Source organism: Pempheris klunzingeri, chromosome 11 (assembly GCF_042242105.1).
Source record: "Pempheris klunzingeri isolate RE-2024b chromosome 11, fPemKlu1.hap1, whole genome shotgun sequence".
Taxonomy (NCBI): Eukaryota; Metazoa; Chordata; class Actinopteri; order Acropomatiformes; family Pempheridae; genus Pempheris; species Pempheris klunzingeri.
Genome location: NC_092022.1, coordinates 19270791 through 19292828, shown reverse-complemented (window position 1 = coordinate 19292828; position 22038 = coordinate 19270791). Strand labels below are relative to the sequence as shown.

The window sequence follows — 22038 nt, the reverse complement described above, 5'->3', positions numbered from 1 at the left end:
GGACATCCATTAAACAGCTGCAACCTAGCTGCTTATTTAGAGACTGAAATGCTTGTTTACCTTTATATTTAACATTCATATTTAACATTTTGAAAGCAGGACTGTATTTGTAATTAGTTTTAAGCGTTCCCATGGGAATTCTTGACAAATACATAGTTTTTAGAATGAAGTTTAACCTCCAGATTTCGTCTATGGCGTCTCTAACACATCTAACAAATGTTGCTCTCCAAGTTTTTTGATCGGTTGCACCAGTTCTAAAGCATGTCCTTTGAATGTATTTACTGTTCTTTTGTCACTCATCCATATTCACATCCACTCATCACATGAATCTAAAGAAACTGTAGTATGAGTCCACGTTTGTTACCTGTGCCTTGAAGAAAGAGGACCCCATATTGAAGGATAAACCTCAAGTATGGGGGAGACAACATTTATTTTAGAGGCTGGAATAAGCTGGGATTGGCAGTGGGACCTTGACTAATACAGAATATAAATCTTAATAGCTTTCTATGATATACAGCAACACTTAATGGAGTGTCTGGCCTTCTGGCCATAAAATTAAATGTCACCGTTGCTTTGTTGACACTCATTATCATACGAGAGACTGAACATTGACGTCACACTTGTAGTAAATATACAAATTATATACAGGGGTGCAAAATGTGACTTTGTAAATAGCTGTCTCCACCTGTTCCCCAGACTCTGAGCTGATAGGAACACCTTCTGACACAGTCCATCTATGCTGGACGTACCTAATAAAGTTGAGTTTTATTGCATGACTAAGAAAAGTGTAAGCACAAATCTAACATCTGAGCAGGGCCTCTAAATAATGTGCATGAATCAGACTGATTCAGCGACCCCTGAAAACTCTCTGCTGTCTTAAATTGACTTAAAATGTCAAATGGCTCAAAGGCTACAGGTCCTTGGACATTTTAACATTTCCACTGAAGCTCTGAGTTTAGTAATTATGCAGTTTTACTGGGAAGTCTCACAGCTTTGTGTGCGCTGCCTCAATTGTGGAGTTTTTTTCTCTGAGCTTAGAGAATTCAAATGGACGAAGAATTTAATGAACTGGCGGCATAAAAACATTTGTCATTCGGCTGCCCAGTTTGTCCACCTGCTCCCCAATGGGATGTTGTTGAGAGTGACATCAGAAGCACCTGCTTCGATCCCATTTACAAAGTCAGTAAAACAGTTAATCAAGCAGAGAAGCTGATAAAACATGAAGTGACCTTGAAGCACGGGCCGCGGCACTTGTCTTTTTATTGAGCCTATAATTCACCTGTGACTGCCTGTTGATTTATCACAGTTAGAAGGGATGAGACTGTGGATATTGCTGATGGCTGTTGTAGCAAAAAAACATGTGTGTGTGTGTGCTTGTGTGTGTCTGTGTGACATGCAGGAGGCGGGATAGGCTTCAGCTTGAGGTATATAACCCAGTTGGGACCTGCATCTACAAGACTTCTGTCCACCTGAGGAGCTCCATAGGACTCAGAGCCACTTCCAACAACAGCGTCCTATAATGATGAAGTGTAACCATCTGCTGTCCTGGGCCTTCCTACTCGTGGCCTCTGGCCCACTGCTGGCCCACCCCATCACAGAATCTGCCGAGATGCCCTATCCAGGACCTGGTGAGTGTAAAGTAGCATCTATGTTACAGCTGTTATTCACAGTAATTTACCAAGTCAGTACCTTGATTAGCATTTTTAGTAATAAAACTTAATTTGTGAAGATTTGTGGCAGACAACACTTTAAGGTAATTGCTTTAAAGCTGCAGTGTTGAACACTGACTGCTCTGCCGAAGACTGTCAGTGCAGTTCGACTCTGCCTTCAGAGAATATATTTAATTTTCTGTTATCGATAGCTGCTGTAGAATATGTCATGACAAGAGTGAAACTTTTTGCGTTTACTTTTTAGCATTAACTGAACAATGGATCCAATTAAATGTCATGTCTAGAAAATTTACATTTTGTGAATTCACACCTGTAAACTGTGTGTTACCAACTTTGTGTGGTTGTTTGGTTATTCTCAGTGTCGGTGGAGGACCGAGGAGTTGGCGCTCTGGATGATTTATCTCTCTCCGAGCAAACCTTCCCTCTTCAGGATGGTGCTGGTCTCAGATATTCCACTCTGATATCTGGGGAGATCAACAGAGACGGTGAGAAACACACACACGCGCCTTCTGTCATCAGCGCACACTTGTATGAGCTCACCGTATATTAAAGTGCTCAGACACTTACTTTGTTCAAGGAAAATCGCCCACTTTCTCTTTTGCAGCATCATTATGCTACAAATTTGAATTGATAAACACAATACCAGTATAACAGCAGGGTAACCATACTTTTCAGCACCACTGGAGAGGCAGGAGGTATTGATCAAGACTGAGTAGTTTGTAGTTGTGCTGATGGAGGTGCCACTAACACCCCTTCAATTTCCCCCTCCTTACTTCTTTAACTTTTTTCTCTACCACAGACCAAAAGCCTGATATGCAGCGACACACAGCTAAGGCAACATGCTGACATGATATATCTCAGACATCAGAATAATCTCATGTCTTCATATTCTCTCAGGTGTCAGAACAACAGGCCTGCTTCCTAGGGGGCTGAAAAGAGAGGTGGGTTTTCTGAAAATGTTATCCCTGAAACAGCAAAGAAAAGTGAGCTACATACTGGAAATAAATGTTTACCCCTACTTTATTCTGTCTTTCAGGTTCTACTGGAGAAACAAAGTCTCCTTAATCCTTTCAGCCATGTGTTGGGCATCCGGAAGCAGTTCAGGAAGAGAGCAGGGAATTCTGAGTGTTTCTGGAAGTACTGTGTCTAAGACTGTCAACAGACATCGAGGCTACAAACAAGAGACAGGGCTTGCACTAAAACAAAACAAAAGAATCTCTATCTTGCACTCACATAAATACATGCAGACAAAATTAGAAACATCACGCATGCATATACTGCATGTGCTCAAATGCATGCCCAGGTGCATGTCCTGACACATACACACTCACGTACATAAGCGCTGTCAGTATTCGTTCAGAGAAAGAACAATGCCATAGGTATGATTGAGACGTTATGCTTGGGGACTTGAAGACGATGTACTGAGATTTCTTTTTGTCGCGTGAATCTATATTTATGCACACGCATTTGTAAAAAGTCCGTGGTTGTCTGATGTATGACCAAATGTCTTTTAAACATGAAAGTCAATGGTTATACAGCTGTATGTTGAATAGAAATAATAATTAAAAAAACCTATATTATAAAGACCGTCTCTGCTAATTGTCTTTTCTTGATAAAAAAGGGGTTGATGAGAAACGCATTGGCAGGAGAAGAAACCACTATCCCTTCCTTAAAAGTAAAAGAGGAAACAAAAAGACATAGCAAACTTTGTTCTCGAGTTTTCTTCATTTTTTCCTTTTTTTATTATTTTACAGCAGAAAGAATATAAAGCATTCAGAAAACATCTTCCATATTTTAAGGGCAATTCAAAACGTTTTGCATGGCTTCAGCAGCTGAAATCTCTTTTTTTTAACATATCCATCGAGTCAGTGACGCTTGTACATGCACAATTACAAAAATAAAACTTACAAACAAGAGAGGGGAAGAAAAAGGAGGAAAGCAAAACACATTAGGAGAACCAAGAGGAGATGAAAGTTTTAAGGTTAAGGGGTTGGGAGCGGAGAAAAATTGGGTCACATAACAGGGAAAGACAGAGAGAAAGACAGCTATAGAGGAGAGGAAAATAGATCTAACACTAGTTCACATGCAAAGTGTCGAGGACCCATAACTTTCTATCAAAGAAGGGCCTTTTTTTTCTTCTCGGTTTGGAATTGATGAAAACGTGCAGTTCGGTAAAGGGTGCCATATAATTGCTGTCCATAAACTACTGAATGCTTGTCTTGCAATACTGGCATTTGCATAAGAGTAAGTCGACTACATGTGTCCAATCATTTTAAACTTCACTAGGTCTATAGGTCTCCACAAAATAGTTCTTTATTGCTCTGTGTCCACAAGTGGAATATGTTGTAAAACTGTTTCTGTTCTGTTGTCCTGATGTGCCTACCTTTCTCCGGTTAGGGTGCTTGGGAAAAAGAAGAGGAGGAAAGGCAGATTCCCAGGTCAATTCACAGAACGTCTTGAAATTATTAATACTGTATACTACTGAAGAGTGCCTATCAGCTAACCTGTCATCCCATTCATAAATGGCAGTAAAAACAAGATTTGCAGGTGAACTTTTCACATAACTACACTCTTAATCTTAAATATCCTCTACACTTTGTCACTTAGATAAATTAAAGGCCTAAAGAACCGGCCAGAATTATACTATGATTTGACAGGCTTCCATGACAGAAAGTCAAATCATTTATCTTAATGAGCTATATATAACAGGACTTTATTCCAGGGCTCCACTGACGTCTGTAATGTTCAACGTTACAGAGAGGAAATGGATTATATTTCATATTCACTCATTTTAAAGACTTCATTGTGGCAGCGGTGAACCTGTCTGTCCCAGATTCTTTACCAGAGAGCACTGCTGAAAGGTTTTCCTATCTCAATTTCAGCTTCTTCTGCTGTGAATCACGCGTCCTGCTCTGTTTCCTCCTCCCCATTTTGGCACCCTGAGTAAAATACAGAAGGGAGGTGAACCAGTCCCTCAGCCTGGAGAAGAGCAATGCTGCCTTCGCCGCTCAGTGTACAAATGAAACTGACACCGTGACATGTCTGCATGTGTGCTGTGCTGTGTCTTGTGCATGTGTTTGTGTGTACCGTGTGTCACTTAGTTAATACTCGCTATACATACTGTCACAATAGTCTCCAACCTTGTCCATTCGTCCTATTTGAAGTTGGGAGCACACTGATCAAATCTAAATGAATCAAAAATCTAAAGAAAAAGTCTAAAAAGTTAGAGCTTGGTCTAAAAAACAATCTTGCTGTCATGCCTTGCCACGAAAACATCAGTAGCTACTGAGTGTTAATCATTGGTTCATTTGTAGGTTTCCTGTCTGCCCTCCAGTCACATGCCCTCTGTCTTTCTGAGTTCTGTGACACGTCAAACCAACGTTCATCGTTTTACAGAACAGTAAGTCTTTTAACAAGTCTATCTGACTACCGATTCTAGGAAAATAAGCATGCTTTAGGTGCAGTTCTGTCACCCAGTTAACTATTTTACCCATGCAAGCATAATAAATCCTTCACCTTTTTGCCACGACATTGCATTGGCTATGCATTCTAACCACAGACTAGAGGATGAATGCAAGGCAACAAACCCCAGTAGTGGCATTTCTAAATGTGATTTTAACAAGCGGTCCCAGTAGAAAACAGAAAAGAAGGCATAAGAAATAAAAATAAAGCTTAGCATGTTGACAGGCTGGAGTGCTGTGCTGACACTGGTGTGAACAGGGAATATCATATTATGGTTTTAATGAATCTAAGGTGATGGTGATCATGGGTGTCCATGTAGAGGATGCAGCACTGTGTCTGTGGGTGACCGTGTTCTCTCACATTTTTTCCTCATTTTCTCACGTTTTGACACTGGATTTGTGTGATCAGGATATGAATAGGCACTTTCTACATAAAGACTTGGGAAATAAAGTTTACATATCAGGTGTGTGGAAAACAACACAACAACCAGTCAAATAAATCAGAGAAATACCAATTGAGCCTAATAATCATTTAACAAATATGACAACTCTTCGATAGACAAAACTCAAGTTTTTAAGTGGCACTTGGCTGAATAATCAAATGTCATTACTCGAATACAGAATACACTCTCTGGTAGGAATATATTATAAGAATTAGGCAGCAACCAACAGGCACCTCTAACCCAGCAGCTCTTGTGTATTCTCACTCCGATTGTTCCTGCAGCCCAATCAAAACTGCTATAAATGTATATATTATCCGATGAACAAGCCTCATAATTATAAATGGCACCAGTGCACACATTGGTTACTGCAGTCATTTTGGCTCAATGGCCCTGCATTGAGGCAAGTGACAACTTTCTGGATAGAATCGTTTTAGCACCTCTGTCAGTTGGAACAGTTTGTTTTGCAAATGTTTTCAACTGCTTGACAAAGAAATCCGGTCATGTACAGTATGCTACACGTTTTTCAACTCAACATCTTTTTTCGACATGGAATACAAGGTCTGTTTTAGATCCTGGCAGCCTTGATCAAGGGGTTTTTTGGTTTTTTTTTTTTTTTTTTAAAACCTACTATATTAGGAAAATCCTGTCACCAGTTTATCGCAGGGATCAGCCAAGAATTGATAAATCAATGCTTGCTGCAACCTACTTCACATTTACAGTAAATAGGAGAATTCAATCTTCCCCAGTGACAGAGAGTAATCACGTGGATTGCTTTACAGGGACACCATGGGCAAGGCTGCCAATCTTTAAGATCAGACAAGATACCTCAGCATATCACATTCCATTTGCAATGACAACAAAAATGAAACTCAAAGTGTATTCAGTGATGGTCAAATGCTATCCGTGGGAATGGTGGAGACATGAGAGACTTCAATGCTTTCTGCTTGAATATGACTCCCCCTGCAAACTGTGTACCTTATTGTTCTAGTGATCCTCGGCCAGTTGTGATCTTATGGTCTTCAGTGCTAGTGTGTATTTCACTGTATGATTATCTGTTCTGCAAAAATTAACTTAATTCTCGTCTTAAGCTATATAGCATTCACATACCTTGGCACCATTGGCAAAAAATTCTTGGTAGCCCAAAACAGACAAACAAACAAACAAATAAAAAAAAATGTAAACATAACCATACTTGTTTTAAGATAATTTTGCAGACTTCTCCTAACTCTAAATACATTATTTTTTTAGCTTTTTTATATTGCAATAGTATCATGCTTTAGCAAAATGTTCTTCTCAAGAACAATCAAAATAAAATAAAATACTCTAATAGTGAAATAGTTTTAATTTTACAGAGCATAGCCACTACTGCTTTTGTTGTTTTTTTTCCCTTTTGACTCTGTTCATACTTTTCATGCACATAGCTCATTTTTATCCCAGGTATTTACACTATTTACAAACAATACAACCATACTTCTTAGGCATTCAAAGAAAACTATACAAATATTCTGTTTTTGTCTCATACCTGTTTTTGACCCATTTTTAATGAATAAAATAATATATTTCTAAAATACAATCCCCTTTGGGTAAATGTTTTTTCCTACGTACTTTCAGCCTTCTTTATATACAGAAATCGCTCAATTGTCAAAAATATGGATTTGTCAAACCCCTATTTTGGGACAAGCTTAGGGACCCCTCAAAGAATCTCTAAGACGTCAAGGCAATGTATGTGATCTTCCCCTCAAAAGCCTTCACAGACTCTGAAGTTCATTTAAAAAGAAGAGTAATAACCTGCATGACCATAACCATTATAACACAAAATAGGCAAGTTCTTTTCTCTTGTTAGGTTTCTGAGGAGCAATCAGCTGAACAAAGGAAAATGAAAGAAAATAAAAAGAAACGGGACGATACAGGGATAGCGTAATTACTGAGATGGTGGAACTTATGAGGGAGAAGATGGAAACAAAAAGAAATAAGAGGATAGGCTGAAAGACTAGACTGTAAGTACACAAGCAAAGACTTTTCTTGCCAAGAAGTCATGCATTTTTTCTTGGTAGGATTCAACAACATAGAGTCTGAAGATACAGATCACCAATACATTGGACATGATGGAACAAATACATTGGACAGTATGGAACAAATTCAAGTAATACGATAAAGCATAGGGTTTTTTTTCAAGAAATGGCAAAACAGAAATATTTTATCCTCCATCTGCTTCTCCATGGTTAAACCCCGACTACATTCATTTGTAGCTCCACCCATGTGGGCAGACTGGTGGGGCAGAGCACAGTGGGACAGGAGGAACTGTTGAGCTAAACTGAATATTTTATCTCTACAGCAGTGTATAGAAGTGGGCATGTGGGTTACCAATAAAATTGGTCAAAAGAAATCCTTGCTAAAATGATTTGATTGGTCACTTAAAAAATATGAAATACAATTAGAGCCCAGAGTGTTTCTGCATGGTCTCCCTATCCTCTGAGATCTTCTGCAGCAGCCTTAGTTTACGTCTCTTCAGGTCCTCATGTGTGACAGACCTCCTCAGACATGTTCTGCATTTGCTTCCTTCAATCGTCCAAAACCTCTTCATATCCAAAAAAGACAAAGCAATCCATGAAAAAGTGCAAAAAATGCCATGAAGCAAATGTTCTGCACCCCCCACCCCTGACCCTTTTAGTTTATAATCCCGTAGAAGTTGCCACTCTCCAACCAAATTCAAGTCAGTGGAAAGAATAGATATGTGAAAAAATGCTGTTGTACATGTAATAGTAGTTGAACCAGTAACACCGCAGTAGAAGTAATAATTGCAGTGCTTGCATTGTCGTTTTTTTTCCATTTCTCTTGTAAAATGTCTCAGGTACAAACAAAAAAGAAAAGAGGAGTCAGGAGAGTGATGTCACATCGCGAGGGGGCTCTTCTGAGGGGTCTCATGTTCCCTGGCCCTTTTCAATTCTTTCACCCTGGAACACAGAGAGAGACAGGGGTCCATGAATACAACATCCATGATTTGAGTTTCTACTAACAAGCTCATTAAGACACAACAGTATCACACTGTTTAGCCAGATCTATCAGAACAATATCAAGTCAGCCCAGATCATCAGGAGGTACGGCTGGTCTGTGAAAGAAAATGGTGGTCAGGATTGAATTGAACTGCCACATTGGAATAAACAACAGGATAATATTAGCACAATTACAGAAACATTACCATATTAATCTATTACATTTAGGATAAAATGCACTTTTTTGACAAAATAAATACATGAAATCTTGTCCTGAAAAGCATTTCATTTTAAGGTGTTCCAAAACAATATGGTAATGATATTATAATTACGATAATTAGAATTATTCTAAATTGATATTACTCATTTCACAGTGACACTTGGCGCCCTGAGACACGTCTTTGCTCGAAATGCAGCACATGACACTGATGCCACACAGCGTGAGGTGACAACCTCTGCTTAAAAATAAAAATTAGGATATCAAGTACAACTGTCCATCTACATTCTTCAATCTATCTAGTCAATGATGAAAAGCATGAATCATCACATCATGAATCACTAAATGTTGACGGTTAAGATAGAGGTCAGTTCTATATATAAAACACTAAATGAACTAGGAAGTCTTTTCAAACACACTGGTCAAGGCTGAGAATAAATTCTCAGTTTGTGGGGAAAAAGCAACTAATAATTTCAATCTTGATGAATGTTTTGTCTTGCTGTTAACAAAAGTACCACTAGAAGCTGGTGTGGGTTTATAAAAGAAACATGTGTCTCAAGTGTATAAGCAAAAAGCAGTCAGTCTGCAGACTATGCAGCACTCTTTAACCTACAAATTGATTTTAATACATCTAACTATTGCAACATTTATGTATCAAAGAGAGACAGACTTTGTAGATGCATGGTTAGATGCAGAGGGTGAACACACGCACACACTGGGTATGAGAGTGTATGCTGCATCCTCTCATCCTGAGCTGGAGTACTCCCTGGAGGTATGAATCCATTAAAGCTGTCTTTTAGTCCCAATGGGTGGAGGAACCTATTGTTTGTTTTCTGCTGTGACCTATATGCTATCACAGCCTCCTAACCTATATCCAGTATAGCAGACAAGTCTGCCACAAGAGGTGGTTACATCAGTAATCTTTCTCGCTCTAAAGGAATGGTGCCCTATTTTAGGACAGTATACAGCAAATGTCAAAAAGAGTAAAACCATGTAATATGAATGTCAACAGCAAGGAGGTTCAAGATTTGTGAGAATAATCAAATGCTCAAACTTCTATATATGCTATATATGATGCTCTGAGCTTCTTCCCATTCAGGTGTATCTTTTTGTACTGTATTTCTATTTATTTATTTGTTTTATTTTGAAGAACAGTGGGCATAATACATTCAAACGTTTGACACACTTCTCAGAAACGGAAATTAGAAGGGTAAAATCCCCCTCTCAGTCTGTCCAGTGGCTAGAAACAGGACACACAGCCAGTCAGACAGACAGACAACTACTTGAGAGACAGCAGGCCCATAGCATGCCTAAAGGTAGAAGAGCAAGGCCCATAGTTGTCACCACTTGACATGCAGCAGAATAAAACATGATCGAAAAAAGCGTCCCGTTTTCTCAAACTGGCTATCTGCATAACCACACAAACTGAAATAAATAAGAAAAACAATCATGAACAAAAAGTAATTTCCAAGGAGAGAAAGACAGAGATATAGAGAGTCAGAGAAGTGCCTGTTAAGTGTTGCAGTGATATTGTCATTCATAAGCATTTTGTTAGTTTGAGATTCTGCGGTTCTACTCTAAATCTGAGATTCTCAGTCCACCTGTGGCTCCAGTCGGCAGCCTTCATGCAAGCAGGCATCAAGCAACAGTGATGGAGAAGGAGGAAGGGTGGGTGGAGGGGTGGGAGAGAAAGAGCAAAAGAGAAAATGAGAGTGAGGGAAGGAGGGAGAGAATGCAAAGGCCGAGACCTCAAGAGGAGATAATTGTATTATTAAAAAGTGAGAGTGAGAGACCGAGGGGAGATAAGAGGGAGACAGAGGCATACAGAATAAACAGGGAGAGAGAAAGAGAGAGAGTGAGAGAGGCACGAACTGAGTTGCTGAGGCTGCACTCACCCGCTTGAACAGTCTATGGTCCATCAAGGGGCTTGGCATAAACAGCAAAACAATACCAGACAGCTATTAGCACACAGTAGGCACTGTGAAGGAGGGGGCGAGGACAGGTGGGGGCCAAATACAGTGAGGGAGGGGGGTGGTGTGGAGCTTAGGTGTTGTAAACATTTCTAACCACCCAATTTGTCCAACAAAAATGAATCAAACACATCACACCGATTAAAAAGAATAGTTGAGAAATGGACAAAAATGATGATTGGACTAAAGGTAGTTTCTATTGTGTCTTACTGATTAGCTCAACGGGATTTTATTTTTAGACCATGAACCAACCCTTGCAGTAAATCTGAATTGTGAAGTGTTTTTATGTAAAGGTGTGTGTGTGTGTGTATGTACGTATGTATAAAAGAGGATGTTAGTATGTGTGTGAGTCTGTGTTGAGGTCTACCTGTGGCGGCAGCGACGTAGGAACCTCATGATCTTCCTGGCAGCCTGATCCTGCCTCTTTGTGAGCAGACTACCTCTATAACACACAAGAAAAAGAACAGTGTCTTACTGTCTGTTACACAGAAGCTGAAAACTGGCATCACTGTTACAATGAATTTTAAAATATATCATTTTGTAGTAGGTAGTATGGCACAGTGGTGTCTTCATTGTCCTGATGAAGTATTATTAAAAAAAAGACTAACTTTGTATTTATTTGGCTGCTGGAATTTTGTGAATTTATTGTTATTGTCTCGCTGCGGGCCACTTGGTGTTGGACCCTTATAATGAGCTTTGGCGCTCATTGCGGTCTCAAAAAATCTCTCTTCCAATAGCTGATATCCCTCCTGCAGCACTTTTTCCTTGTTTGCACCTTCAACACTGTAGAAGCACATTGACCACACATCCGTGCATGCCTATATTGCTGATCTACACACGCCATTAACCTTAGTTTTGATAAATTTTTCTTGTTAAAACTATAACCTTTGCGTGGACTCTCTTCTTGTCACATCCCTTGAGCCAATTTATGACAGCATATTCCAGTGCTTGGACTACAGTATGTGGCTGAGTGTCTACCTCAGTTTGTGCTGCACCAGAGCAGCAGCAGCCCCGCGGTGGTGGGGCTTCAGCCTGCCAAACTCCTTGTAGCTGCGGTAGTATTGCTGAATGAGCACGGCAGCCCTCCTGCTCTGCTGGAACTTCTTCTGCTCGTGGTAGCTGCGGAATTTACTCTGGATAAGGATGGCGGCCTGCGTCATCTTCTTATAAAGTGCATACTGCCAAAAACAAAAGAATATGTCATGCTTTGCCGTGAGTGAATGTTGTGATAGTGCCATAGTGTCATTCACACTGTAGTAGAAGAACACAACCTAGAGAACACAATGTATTCAGCGAAAAGTTTTACCTTCAAGGCTATCCATGTTAGCTTGCAAACAGAAAAAACAAAGATTGTGAATGATGTACTAACATACTCTAATATTTTCAAAAACTACTTATTACTTATTATACATATTTAGTGAAAAAGATAAACATAACCATACTTGTTTTAAGATACGTGTAGATAAGAGTATTTAGACAGTGAACTCATGAAGATATCGGCCTGCTACAACACTATGATATGCACTACTTATACTGGAACAAAAGCACTTGTTAGGTGCGATCATATCAGGAACACTTCAGCATTTTGGCAGTGCCTACCTGTTTGTATTTCTTGTAACAACGTTGAATAACAGCAGCAGCTACTTCCTGTTGCTCTCGGAGCGGCCGCCCCTGTTGGAGAGTAGAGTGGGATACATCAGAGGTCACATTAGAACCTGCATTTTGCCACAAAGGATATTGGTGGCTCTGTCAAGTCTCCCTGAGGTCTCCTGGTGGCCGACATGTGAAAGCCACCCAGGCACGAGTCCGCACCAGGTGAACTGGACCCCATGTGAGCAGTGGGGTGGAGGAGGTGAACTGTTGAGAGCCAAAGGTCCACCCCAGTATCAGCTGGCAGACAGGCATAACAGATGACTGTAAACGACAGCGAACAGTTTGTCATATGAAAACTCATTAAAAGTAGCTTGGGGGTGGGTAGCGAGTTGAGGAATGGGATCGGGCACGGGGAAAGGACTGGTGTGTGGAGAGCTAGTTAAAAACAGGCAGTAGCAGGCTCCATACACCTAACTTAGAGATAGAAAAAGCGACAGAGGGAGAGGAGGAGAACATAAGCTTAATTGTGTCTACTTGGAGCAGGGATACAGGGGACAGTGCAGTTGTTCCTCTAAGCAAGGCCATGCTCTGCTCAAGGCACCTTCCCATGCTGAAACCACAGGGACATGTATTTGGATATATTCTTGTTTATGTTGCAATATGTGTGTGAGCAGAGAAATGAGACAGAGAGAGAGAGATAGAAAAATGTGAATAATATTAAGCATTATTAGAAACCATATCAACGAACCATATCACAACCGAGAACTTTACTGCAAGAATCAGAGCTCCGTAGCTTGGAGCCAAATAAAACTGAACCCTTCAGCATTTCTCCAAAAGCCAAAAACAAACCCATCTAATAATACCAGTACTAACAGTACAGCCCTGTCACTGTGGGCTGCAGCACACACAGCATATGGCACCTGAGTGCCAGGCCTGTACCTTGTACTTGCGGAAGGCAGTTTGGACTAGGCGGGCAGCCTCATACAGCTCTCTCTGCTCTGGATCTGACAGAGTCAGCTGGGCCAGGTCTCGCTCCACCTTGCTGTTGGAGGCATTGATGAACTCACTCCAGTCAGCTGGGGATGGGAGTGTAGACCTGTCCAGGGGCCCCTCTCTCAGTGGAGAACCTCCAGGACTGAGGCTGGGGTTCGACGATGGGGTCAGGGGTTCATTGTACAGAGATCTGAGGAAAGAAGATGGAAGAAATTTTCTCTTTATTTCAGATCCTCTTTTGTAAGGTATGTTTACTGGGTGAATGCAGCAGTTAGTCAACATGCAAGCCTCAACCACAAATGTCTACACTGCAGCGTAATACATACTGTTTTGCTCTTTAGTACAGTCATGGTGGATGAGGGAATCAAATTCATAACAGATATTTACCTTTTTACACTGTGTGCAAAATGCTCATACCACATAAAGCAATTTAGCAACTGATAAAAGAAAGTGTTTTTTTTTGTTTATTTCTTTGCCTGCCCTCAAACTTCATGGAAAACTGTAATGGTTATAGTAGTCACATTGCCATCCCATTGGTTTACACTTTTGAATGACTCATTGCAGCATTATTACACCTGTTTCTAGAGGACATACTGCACACCACACTTAGAAAACAGGATATTTCAAAAATGCAGTTTCACTCTGAATTTAAATTACTGCATGTATAAATGTGTTTTTCGTAGTATTCTTTTTTACTGTCCATCTTTTTAATCCAACAAAGAAATAACCTTTTAGGACAATACCAGGGTGTAACAAAGCATAGGAAAACAGAATAAAGGCTTTTGCAGTGGGGAGGACACACATAGTGTACATACACCCACACGCTGGCTATGCAATACGCATATCTGCTATTTTCTGTCCCAATGGTGCTTCTTACCTTAGGTGTATGATACTTGGCAGCTGTTCCACATCTCCAAGGTAGTTGGCTAGCCAATTCATGGTGTTGCTGACCCCTGATGTGTCTAAGGACACAGAGTCCGCAGCGGTGAAGTTCTCTCTTTTGATTCTCTCTGGCGTTGCTTCAATGATGTGCTCTGCCAGTGTCATCATATTTACCTATTTTGTTGGGACAAACAAAGATGACTTAGAGGAAGACCCACCTTGACTAATGCTTATCACTATAAATAGTGACCTATTTTGGTGACTGCACATAGTCTAGACATGTAGTTTAATTGTTTGGCTTTGTTAAAAAAAAAAAGTTGGCTTTAATGCCAATGAAGAAGGTAATAATGATGAGAGTGATACTGCTGGAGGCTAAAATTCCTAATCCAGCACTTCATCTGATGGAGGAGTAGTCAGGCTGAGATGGATGGCTGGAAGAATCCCTTGGCTATGGAAGTGGATCAATAGAGAGAGTTTATTATGCAGTGATGGTCATCGACAGAGTGCCAGGTTGGCCTGGTGTATGCCGCCTACCCAATGCAGAGGGCGGACATGAAAGAGGTGGCGTCGTACTGTTGTGTCCAGTTTTAATCTCATCTTGCCATGCACTGATAGTGACAGGGCAATTCATATCTATGCCACTTTACAAAATGGTGCCACTAAATTATCCATACTGCCTCCATTCTCTGAAAATAATGTGTAATGTATGAAGTATACTATATGTGCTGAATATATGAGGTTTTTAATTGAGAAAGGAATTGATCAGTTTTTGAAAATAGAATTTTTTGTTTCCATGCCTCAAAGTAATGATGCATTATGTTATGCCATTTCTGTGATTCGGGCATTAATATACTCAGCAAAATGTTTCTGACCCAAATTGTTTTCAACATTTCATCCGTGGCTGCACTTCTGCCAAGTTCTACACATTTAGCTGACTGAGTACACAGTTGTTTTTTTTAAATTCTCACCTGCAGATCATCCATCTGTGTGAGACAGTCTTGGTTCTCCAGATCTTCCCGATAGGATAATAGTTCTGCATCAGCCATTTCTCTGTCTGCCATCACCAGCATGCCTAGCTGTTCTCGCTGACGTAGCCGGTTGACCAATTTCTCTTTCCCCATGCTGCTGCTTCCACTGACTCCCAGCGCCTTCCTTCCCATGCCGCTGCTGGAAAAACTCTCTCTGGAGGTCCATCTGGTTGTCCCTGTGCTGCCTCCTGTGGACAGACTTTTGTCTGAGCTCAGGCCCTCTGAGGACAGGCTCTTGGGGCTAGAGGACAGCTTGTGGAGCTGTTGCTGCTCCAGGCTCAGAGGAACAGACATGGCCTTGTCTGGCCGAGTTTGAAACAGTTCTGGGTTGGGTTTATGTTTTTTTGCTAATGGGAGGTCTCTTTGGCCCTCGCTGCTGTAGTAGTTAGACGGCTCTGACCTGGGCCTCCTCAAGTCTGCAAAAATACAACATTTAACAATTAGCTGCATAATACACTGACAAAGAAAAATAGAAAATAAGGGATTTTCCAGTCAGTGACTTAGGAGAGGCCATCAGCTCAATGAGTCTTTCTCCAAATGTGCACTATGACAAAGAGGCAAAAAGAGAACTGTACTGGCCTGGATTGAGGCTTGTGGTGCTGGATGTGGTTGTGGTGGTGGCCGGACCCCCTTTCTTGCCACTGGGCGCTACTACGCTGTTGTTTGCCCAGCTGACCATCCAGCTGTCTGTGGTGGGGGTGTCGGGGGCCGGGGAGAAAGACATGCGAGTTGTGGGTGGTGGAGGAGCTGGTGGTTGCTGCTCTTCCCTTTGTAGCTGCTCCAGACATTCAGCCAATTTGGTATGGCCACGAGATCGGGCAATTGAGAGCGGTAAACGGCCCAGAGAATCTGGGATAGCTAGGGCACGTCTGTCCCATTTATACAGGACCACTGCCGCCTCCAGGTGACCAAGAGCACATGCCCACATCTGGATGGAAAACATTCAGATAAGAAAAAGCAGCAAAGAGAAACGGAGTTATTGGCTTTCATTTGATCAGGCTGTCAGTCTACACCAACGAAAGGATTAAACTAGGATTTTCTTCATTATTGTTCACGCTGTTCTAAACATGTTAACTTCAGCTCTCTTACCAAAGGCGTGCAGGAGAAGTGATCTACATTGAGAGGATCCACTTCTAACTCCAAATCAATACTATCAGCATGCTTGGTGCTGGACAGAAGAGAGAAAAGAATAAGTATCTCACTGCTAGTTAGTGTGGTGCAATTACAAACCAAAGCGGTATGTAAAGTATTTTGTCCTCACCGCCACTTGATGAGCGTCTGGATGAGGGTGGCATAGCCTTGGCCTGCAGCCAGATGAAGGAGTGTCATGCCTCTGAAGGTCTTGGAGTGGATTAAATGTTTGGACTTGGCCCAACAAGCTCTGCTCATCATCTTCTCACAGACCACAACGACACGGCTCTCAAAGGAGCTGCTGGCCTGCATCTGGCCAGATACACACTCACATACACAAAAGAGCAAATCATTATTGGTTGTAACAATAAAAATAAAAACAAAAGTCTCTCAGCTCTGTTTTATGTATTATACAGTGCTTTTTCATAATGACCAATAATATCAAAACACAACATGCTTGCTGGGTACTGTCAAATGTACAATGATTGTCTGTATGCACAACATATGAGTAGCGTGATGTGGCTTTTTACCTGTGACTGGCTGTTGTTGCTTCCCCCTCCACCTCCTCCGCCTCCTCCCCCTCCTCCTCCTCCCCCTGTTCCTCCCCCAGCTCCACCACTCCCTGCACTGCTCGACTGCTGGTGGCTGGCCATCTCCGCCATCCTCCTCTCCATCTGCTCCAAGCGCTCCAGGATAGACATTCTGAACTGGTTATCTGGGCAAACAGTGGGACACAGAAGACCACGTCAGCACACAAGTAGCACCCAGTGTGCAAAAAAAAATGGCTGTCTTTGCTATCACCAGCACAAACCACCCTGTGTCCTGACAAGACAAACGATCACACAGTATGCACCACAAGCTGCACCAAATATGTTGCTCTGAGCAGCATTAAGACTGTCGCAGTGACATGGGGCTTAACATCATGAGGCATACAATCAACCTCTTGAGAGCAAATGTGTGAGTCTATTTCTGAGATACTGCAAAGCCGACGGCAAGCTAATATCCTACTATCAGCTATATCACGCAAAACCCTTATAATCATTATTAATCTCCCCATAATGTGAATGAAAACAATAGCATCAATCACTAATGTCATCAAAACAATCACCTTTAAAACCCATCAATCATCTGCTAATGGCTGCCATCACTAAACTCCTGCTGCCATCTCTCATGCACAACTCAAACGAAGCCCTAGCAGACTAATACAGGTTGAACAATTTGGCCAATGAGTGGGGCAAGTTAAATGGGTCCACCCTTTCACAAAGGGCTTCAGACATGCTCTGGGGGAGTGTACAGCTGAAGGCCCTCTCCAGTTGATTAAGTATACCCTATTATGGCCAAGGAGTCCCACTCCACCTCCGCTCCATGAGCCTGTACGGTAGGAGCACTATGAACCTGACAGACAGAATCAATCACAACTTGCTCCTATCCAGAGTCCTTGAAGACCCAGCCTTTCCATACATCAAGATGGATGGAGGTGTAGAAGATTTCAGAATGTTTACATGCTGTTTAGGAGGCAAATACTCTTTTTTTATCCTGTGTCAGTCAGTGTAGTTTTATCGGTCGTCTCTGGTGAGGCTTTCAGCCGTGCAACAAGAAAAGCTATATTCTCTGTCAGACATATAGAACATACTGCATAATTCAACACCAGAGTGAGGAGAGGGCAGAGCAAGTGACTTCTCAAGACTTGTAAATGTACATTATTTAGTGAAACAGACACAAAAAATACACTGGATGTAACTGGAAAATTAACAAGACTATAACAATAATGGGAGGGTTTTCACCAATCCACAAAATGCCTGTGAGTAGTTATTATTAAAATGTCCACACACTTCACATTAAACACTGCAATTCAAACCTGTTGCAATACGTTTATTTAAGATTAGAAGACACAAGGCTCGTTGAGACAGACTCCCCCCCCCCTCACAAACACTCATGTACACACACACACACACGCGCACACTATGTACAGTCAGTGGAATGGGATGGGCACAGAGAGCCCACTGCAGCAGGGAGTATAGAAGACTGCATTAGCATTCCCCATTTAGCCACTATGAGGCCGTTTCTGTGGCAACCTGCTGCCGAGCGGTAACTAGGCGACAGGAACATGGCTGTGTGTGTATGGTCTGCCTGCGTGCTATTGGCTTATTGATGAAGGGGAGGAGAAGGACTCAGTACTCCTGCAATAAAATGGAGAGAGAAAGGCAAACAATGAAAAAATAGTGTCTATAAATCTTCTTTCCTGTGCTTTTGTGTACTTGGCCTACTCTCTTTTCTCAGTGTTGACGCTGTAGGTAGGGACCTAATGACTGTAAGTGGGGAGGCTTCACAGCACGACCTGGTGACATTTGCGCTTTACAGTATCTTGGCAGTCACGGCTCAAGGGTCCGTGGAGAGTTAATGTCACAGTCAGACCTCCTATAAGCCACTGTAAAAGAGGTCAAGTAACTGCTATCATTGAACAGAAAAACATAATGTCACTGGCTGCTAAATTACTGCTCTCAGTGACAACATGCTGCACTGTGAATAATGGAGTTGGAGGACATTACAGAGGTCTTTGCCTTTGATCCCTGTGTGTGCAGTACACTGTCTACATGGGCCTGCTGTCAGATCAGCAGACAACTTTATCATTGAGCAGGAAAGTGTTTGCAGTGCTTCTGCCTATGTGGGATCCATGTTCACCCATTAGCATGGCGACGTGTGGAAATAGATGAGGTGAAGAGTTGAGAGCCTGTTCAAGACTGAGTGCATGTGTCAGGAGGGTGTCAGAGGGTTGGGATAGGTCACAGCACTACAACCTGCCTTGGTACAAGGCTATGCTCTCCCTCTGGCTGACATGGGGGGAGAGACATAGACAGACAGACAAATGGTGTGTGAGAGAGAGAGAGAAAGAGAGAGAGAGAGAGAGAGAGAGAGAGAGAGAGAGGGAGAGAGAGGGGATAGTTAGCAGTAGGCTGACATGTCTTTGTTCAGACCCAGTGCTGCAGTGTGCTGCAGTGCAGATGATGTCATCTCCACCTGCTGCCTGCTGCTCCAAATGCGATGCACGTCCACTGCAGAGGGAGGATGGGGGTAGAGACGAGTGGGAGGGGAGAAGGAGGAGACATGGAAGGTGAGCAGCCAAACAGAACTGTAACAACATGGTGACGTCGTTAACGCCCTCCCACTCTCCAGTTTACTCCCTTGTGACGGTGTGTGGCAGCAGACGGGGTCACTCTCACACATTTAGGGCAGACTGTGACATGCTATTTTAAAAAGTAGTGGGTGCAAAAACTAGGCAGACCACCACTCATTATATTTTGAACACTTGAATGAAAGTTAATTAGTCAACTGAGGTGTAAACGCGCAGCTGTCATGACACAAATAGTCTTCCAAAGCCAGGCTTCCCTTGCTCGTGGAGGTTTATTATACAATTTCCCCTTGGTGCTCTTGGTGATGCATTTGCCTGCAGGACTTGGACCCTTGCTAACTTTTCCCTCCCAAACTGGATATGAAAAATACAAAAAGAGAGAGAAGGCTTCACATTCCTAAATAAAAACCTAGACTGACTTTCATAGACTCAGTTCTCTCACATTTCTTTCTACCTGAACTCATCTGTGATGTGGGTTATACTGCGGAGAGTTAAGAGTTATCTAGTGAATGTTATTTTAATGGGAACAGCAAACAAAGTTAAGAGCGAAGGATTTTTCCTGTACAGTCCGTTACATAACAATTGGAGTGTGTTTTTTAAAATCACAGTGAATATGTCCTGACTTGTCTCCTCATTGAAGTGCAAGGAAAACCTCTCACCTCTGGGATGGAAGCCTGAAGAGGATGGGAAAATACCACACTATGGGACATTTATTAGAGTGGCAGTTGTCTAGTCTAAAAAGGGAACACTAACACCCACATAATACTTAGTTATAAGAGGTCTTGAACTTTATTGACCGATAACTTGAATAAGTAATTTTGTCACTTGCCTTGAGAGCGACACTCATTAGAATAAATTAGTAGTGTTGTCATCATGGTACCCAGCAGACACTGGCCTGTGACCTGGTCCTGCCATACAGATTAAGAAGCTGGGCTCCATGGGGAAAGTCACACGTCTAATGTAGGAAGTCACTTCTGCATGAGATCCATAGCAGTAGAAACTCTAACATACTTTCTGCATGACAAAACTTGTGTCTGATCTCTGCAGTCAGTAATGTTCCTTAGCATGTGATGACTGCCGTGTGTCACTGTGGCTCTGCTGTTGTTTTTTATTAGCTTCCCTCTGAGGACACTCATGTCCTCAGAGAGAAGAAAAGCAGAAGAGGACCTGTAAGATGTGCATTGGGTTTTAACCCACACAGCATCACTGCCCTGCTCCGTGTGATCCGTCTAATCTCTGGGACATGGCGGCAACTCCTCATGAGAAAGGCTGATATACAGAAGGGTAAGGAAAGAAAGGACAGCGCTGTTTATTGACACTCAGTGGAGCACAGTGGGAGTGAGAACAGGCAGAAGGGAGGACAAAGACAGTAGGAGGGTTTACAGGTAAAGAAAGGACAGGGGTGAAGTAAGATGAGAAGACAGAAGAGGAGTTATTCATATAGTGAACTTCTAATAGGGTGTGGGAGGGCATCTTTTTAATCCTCACTTCTGAACCTCTGGTTGTGTTCATGCCAATCAAATTTGGTGCTGGACCTCATTATCTCTGTGCAGCCACTCAACTTCTCACATGTAACCCAGCAGAGAGACCAGAGGGCAGCCTCCCTCGGGGTGTCTCTGTGAGCTGACTGACAGGGACTGGTATTTGTGACCGTGCAGGGGAAGAGGCCAGGCCATCTGGCAGCAGCCCTTGCAGCTGGAACACATGGCTGTCTGTTGATCAAAGGCCGACATTACTTTGACATAGTGTAATGACTGGTTGTGGATTTGTTCTGTCTATTATCATTTTTTCTTCCTTTCTTGTTGGCAGAAAGATAATAGAAGATTGTTATGCGTTAGAAGACATCTTTCTTTTGTCCAATCTGTTATTCTGGCATCAAATCTATTTGAGGATCTATCCATCCAGCTGCTATTTGGCTTATCCTGCTCAGGGTCACAGGTGGGCAGGGTGGGGTGAGGGGCAGGGCCCGCCCTGGACAGGTCATCAATCCATCAGAGGGCTAACACACACAAACAGATAAAAACAATGACATTCACACCTTGGCGTGATTTTGAGTTTCCAATTCACATAATCTAACCTTAGTCTTTGAACTGTTGTGGGAAACTGAATCACCTGGAGGAAACACCTCAGACGTGGGAAGTGCATGGAGACTCCACAAAGAATCTAAGGCAAATACAATGAGATCCACACAGAATAAGCTTTGGATTTTGCTATTTCAATGCTGTAAACCATCTGTCAGATGATAGACCATATTTTGTATGTCCTGTCCATGAATCCAAAGTTTTTTGGCCAGTGGGAAAATGCTCTTGTAGCTTTTCTGGTCTCAGATCCAACTATAGAAGTGCTTCACAAACAAGGCAATCACCTTTGATGTCAAAGTTTTGGTTTCGAGACTGAAAACACAAGTTAAGACAGCCAGATGCCTGTATCATTGGAATTCTTCTCTTGCTTAGTATCAAGAAATTACAACATGAAAAAAGGCCATATTAAGAGCCGTGATGTGCTGTCAGACAATTCTGTCTCCTCA

General features: G+C 42.1%; 2 protein-coding genes across 2 annotated transcripts in view; one reads left to right on the top strand and one right to left on the bottom strand.

Annotated features, from left to right (window-relative positions):
• The first annotated feature begins 1522 nt into the window (after positions 1-1522).
• On the top strand, positions 1523-2820 carry LOC139210274 (urotensin-2-like). Its single transcript, XM_070840289.1, has 4 exons — positions 1523-1628; positions 2030-2155; positions 2568-2611; positions 2707-2820. The coding sequence occupies exons 1-4, from the start codon at positions 1523-1525 to the stop codon at positions 2818-2820; spliced, it is 390 nt and encodes a 129-aa protein (XP_070696390.1).
• Positions 2821-8495: 5675 nt separating this feature from the next.
• Positions 8496-22038, bottom strand: part of camta1a (calmodulin binding transcription activator 1a) — a 266071-nt gene continuing 252528 nt past the window's right edge. Inside the window, exons 12-24 of the mRNA XM_070839521.1 lie at positions 16912-17096; positions 16512-16708; positions 16340-16418; positions 15830-16178; positions 15191-15666; positions 14218-14396; positions 13287-13530; positions 12354-12425; positions 12061-12081; positions 11733-11932; positions 11122-11196; positions 10680-10710; positions 8496-8528 (exon numbers count right to left, since the gene is read on the bottom strand). Coding sequence (XP_070695622.1) covers positions 8496-8528; positions 10680-10710; positions 11122-11196; positions 11733-11932; positions 12061-12081; positions 12354-12425; positions 13287-13530; positions 14218-14396; positions 15191-15666; positions 15830-16178; positions 16340-16418; positions 16512-16708; positions 16912-17096 — 2141 coding nt within the window. The remainder of the gene's footprint in view (positions 8529-10679; positions 10711-11121; positions 11197-11732; positions 11933-12060; positions 12082-12353; positions 12426-13286; positions 13531-14217; positions 14397-15190; positions 15667-15829; positions 16179-16339; positions 16419-16511; positions 16709-16911; positions 17097-22038) is intronic.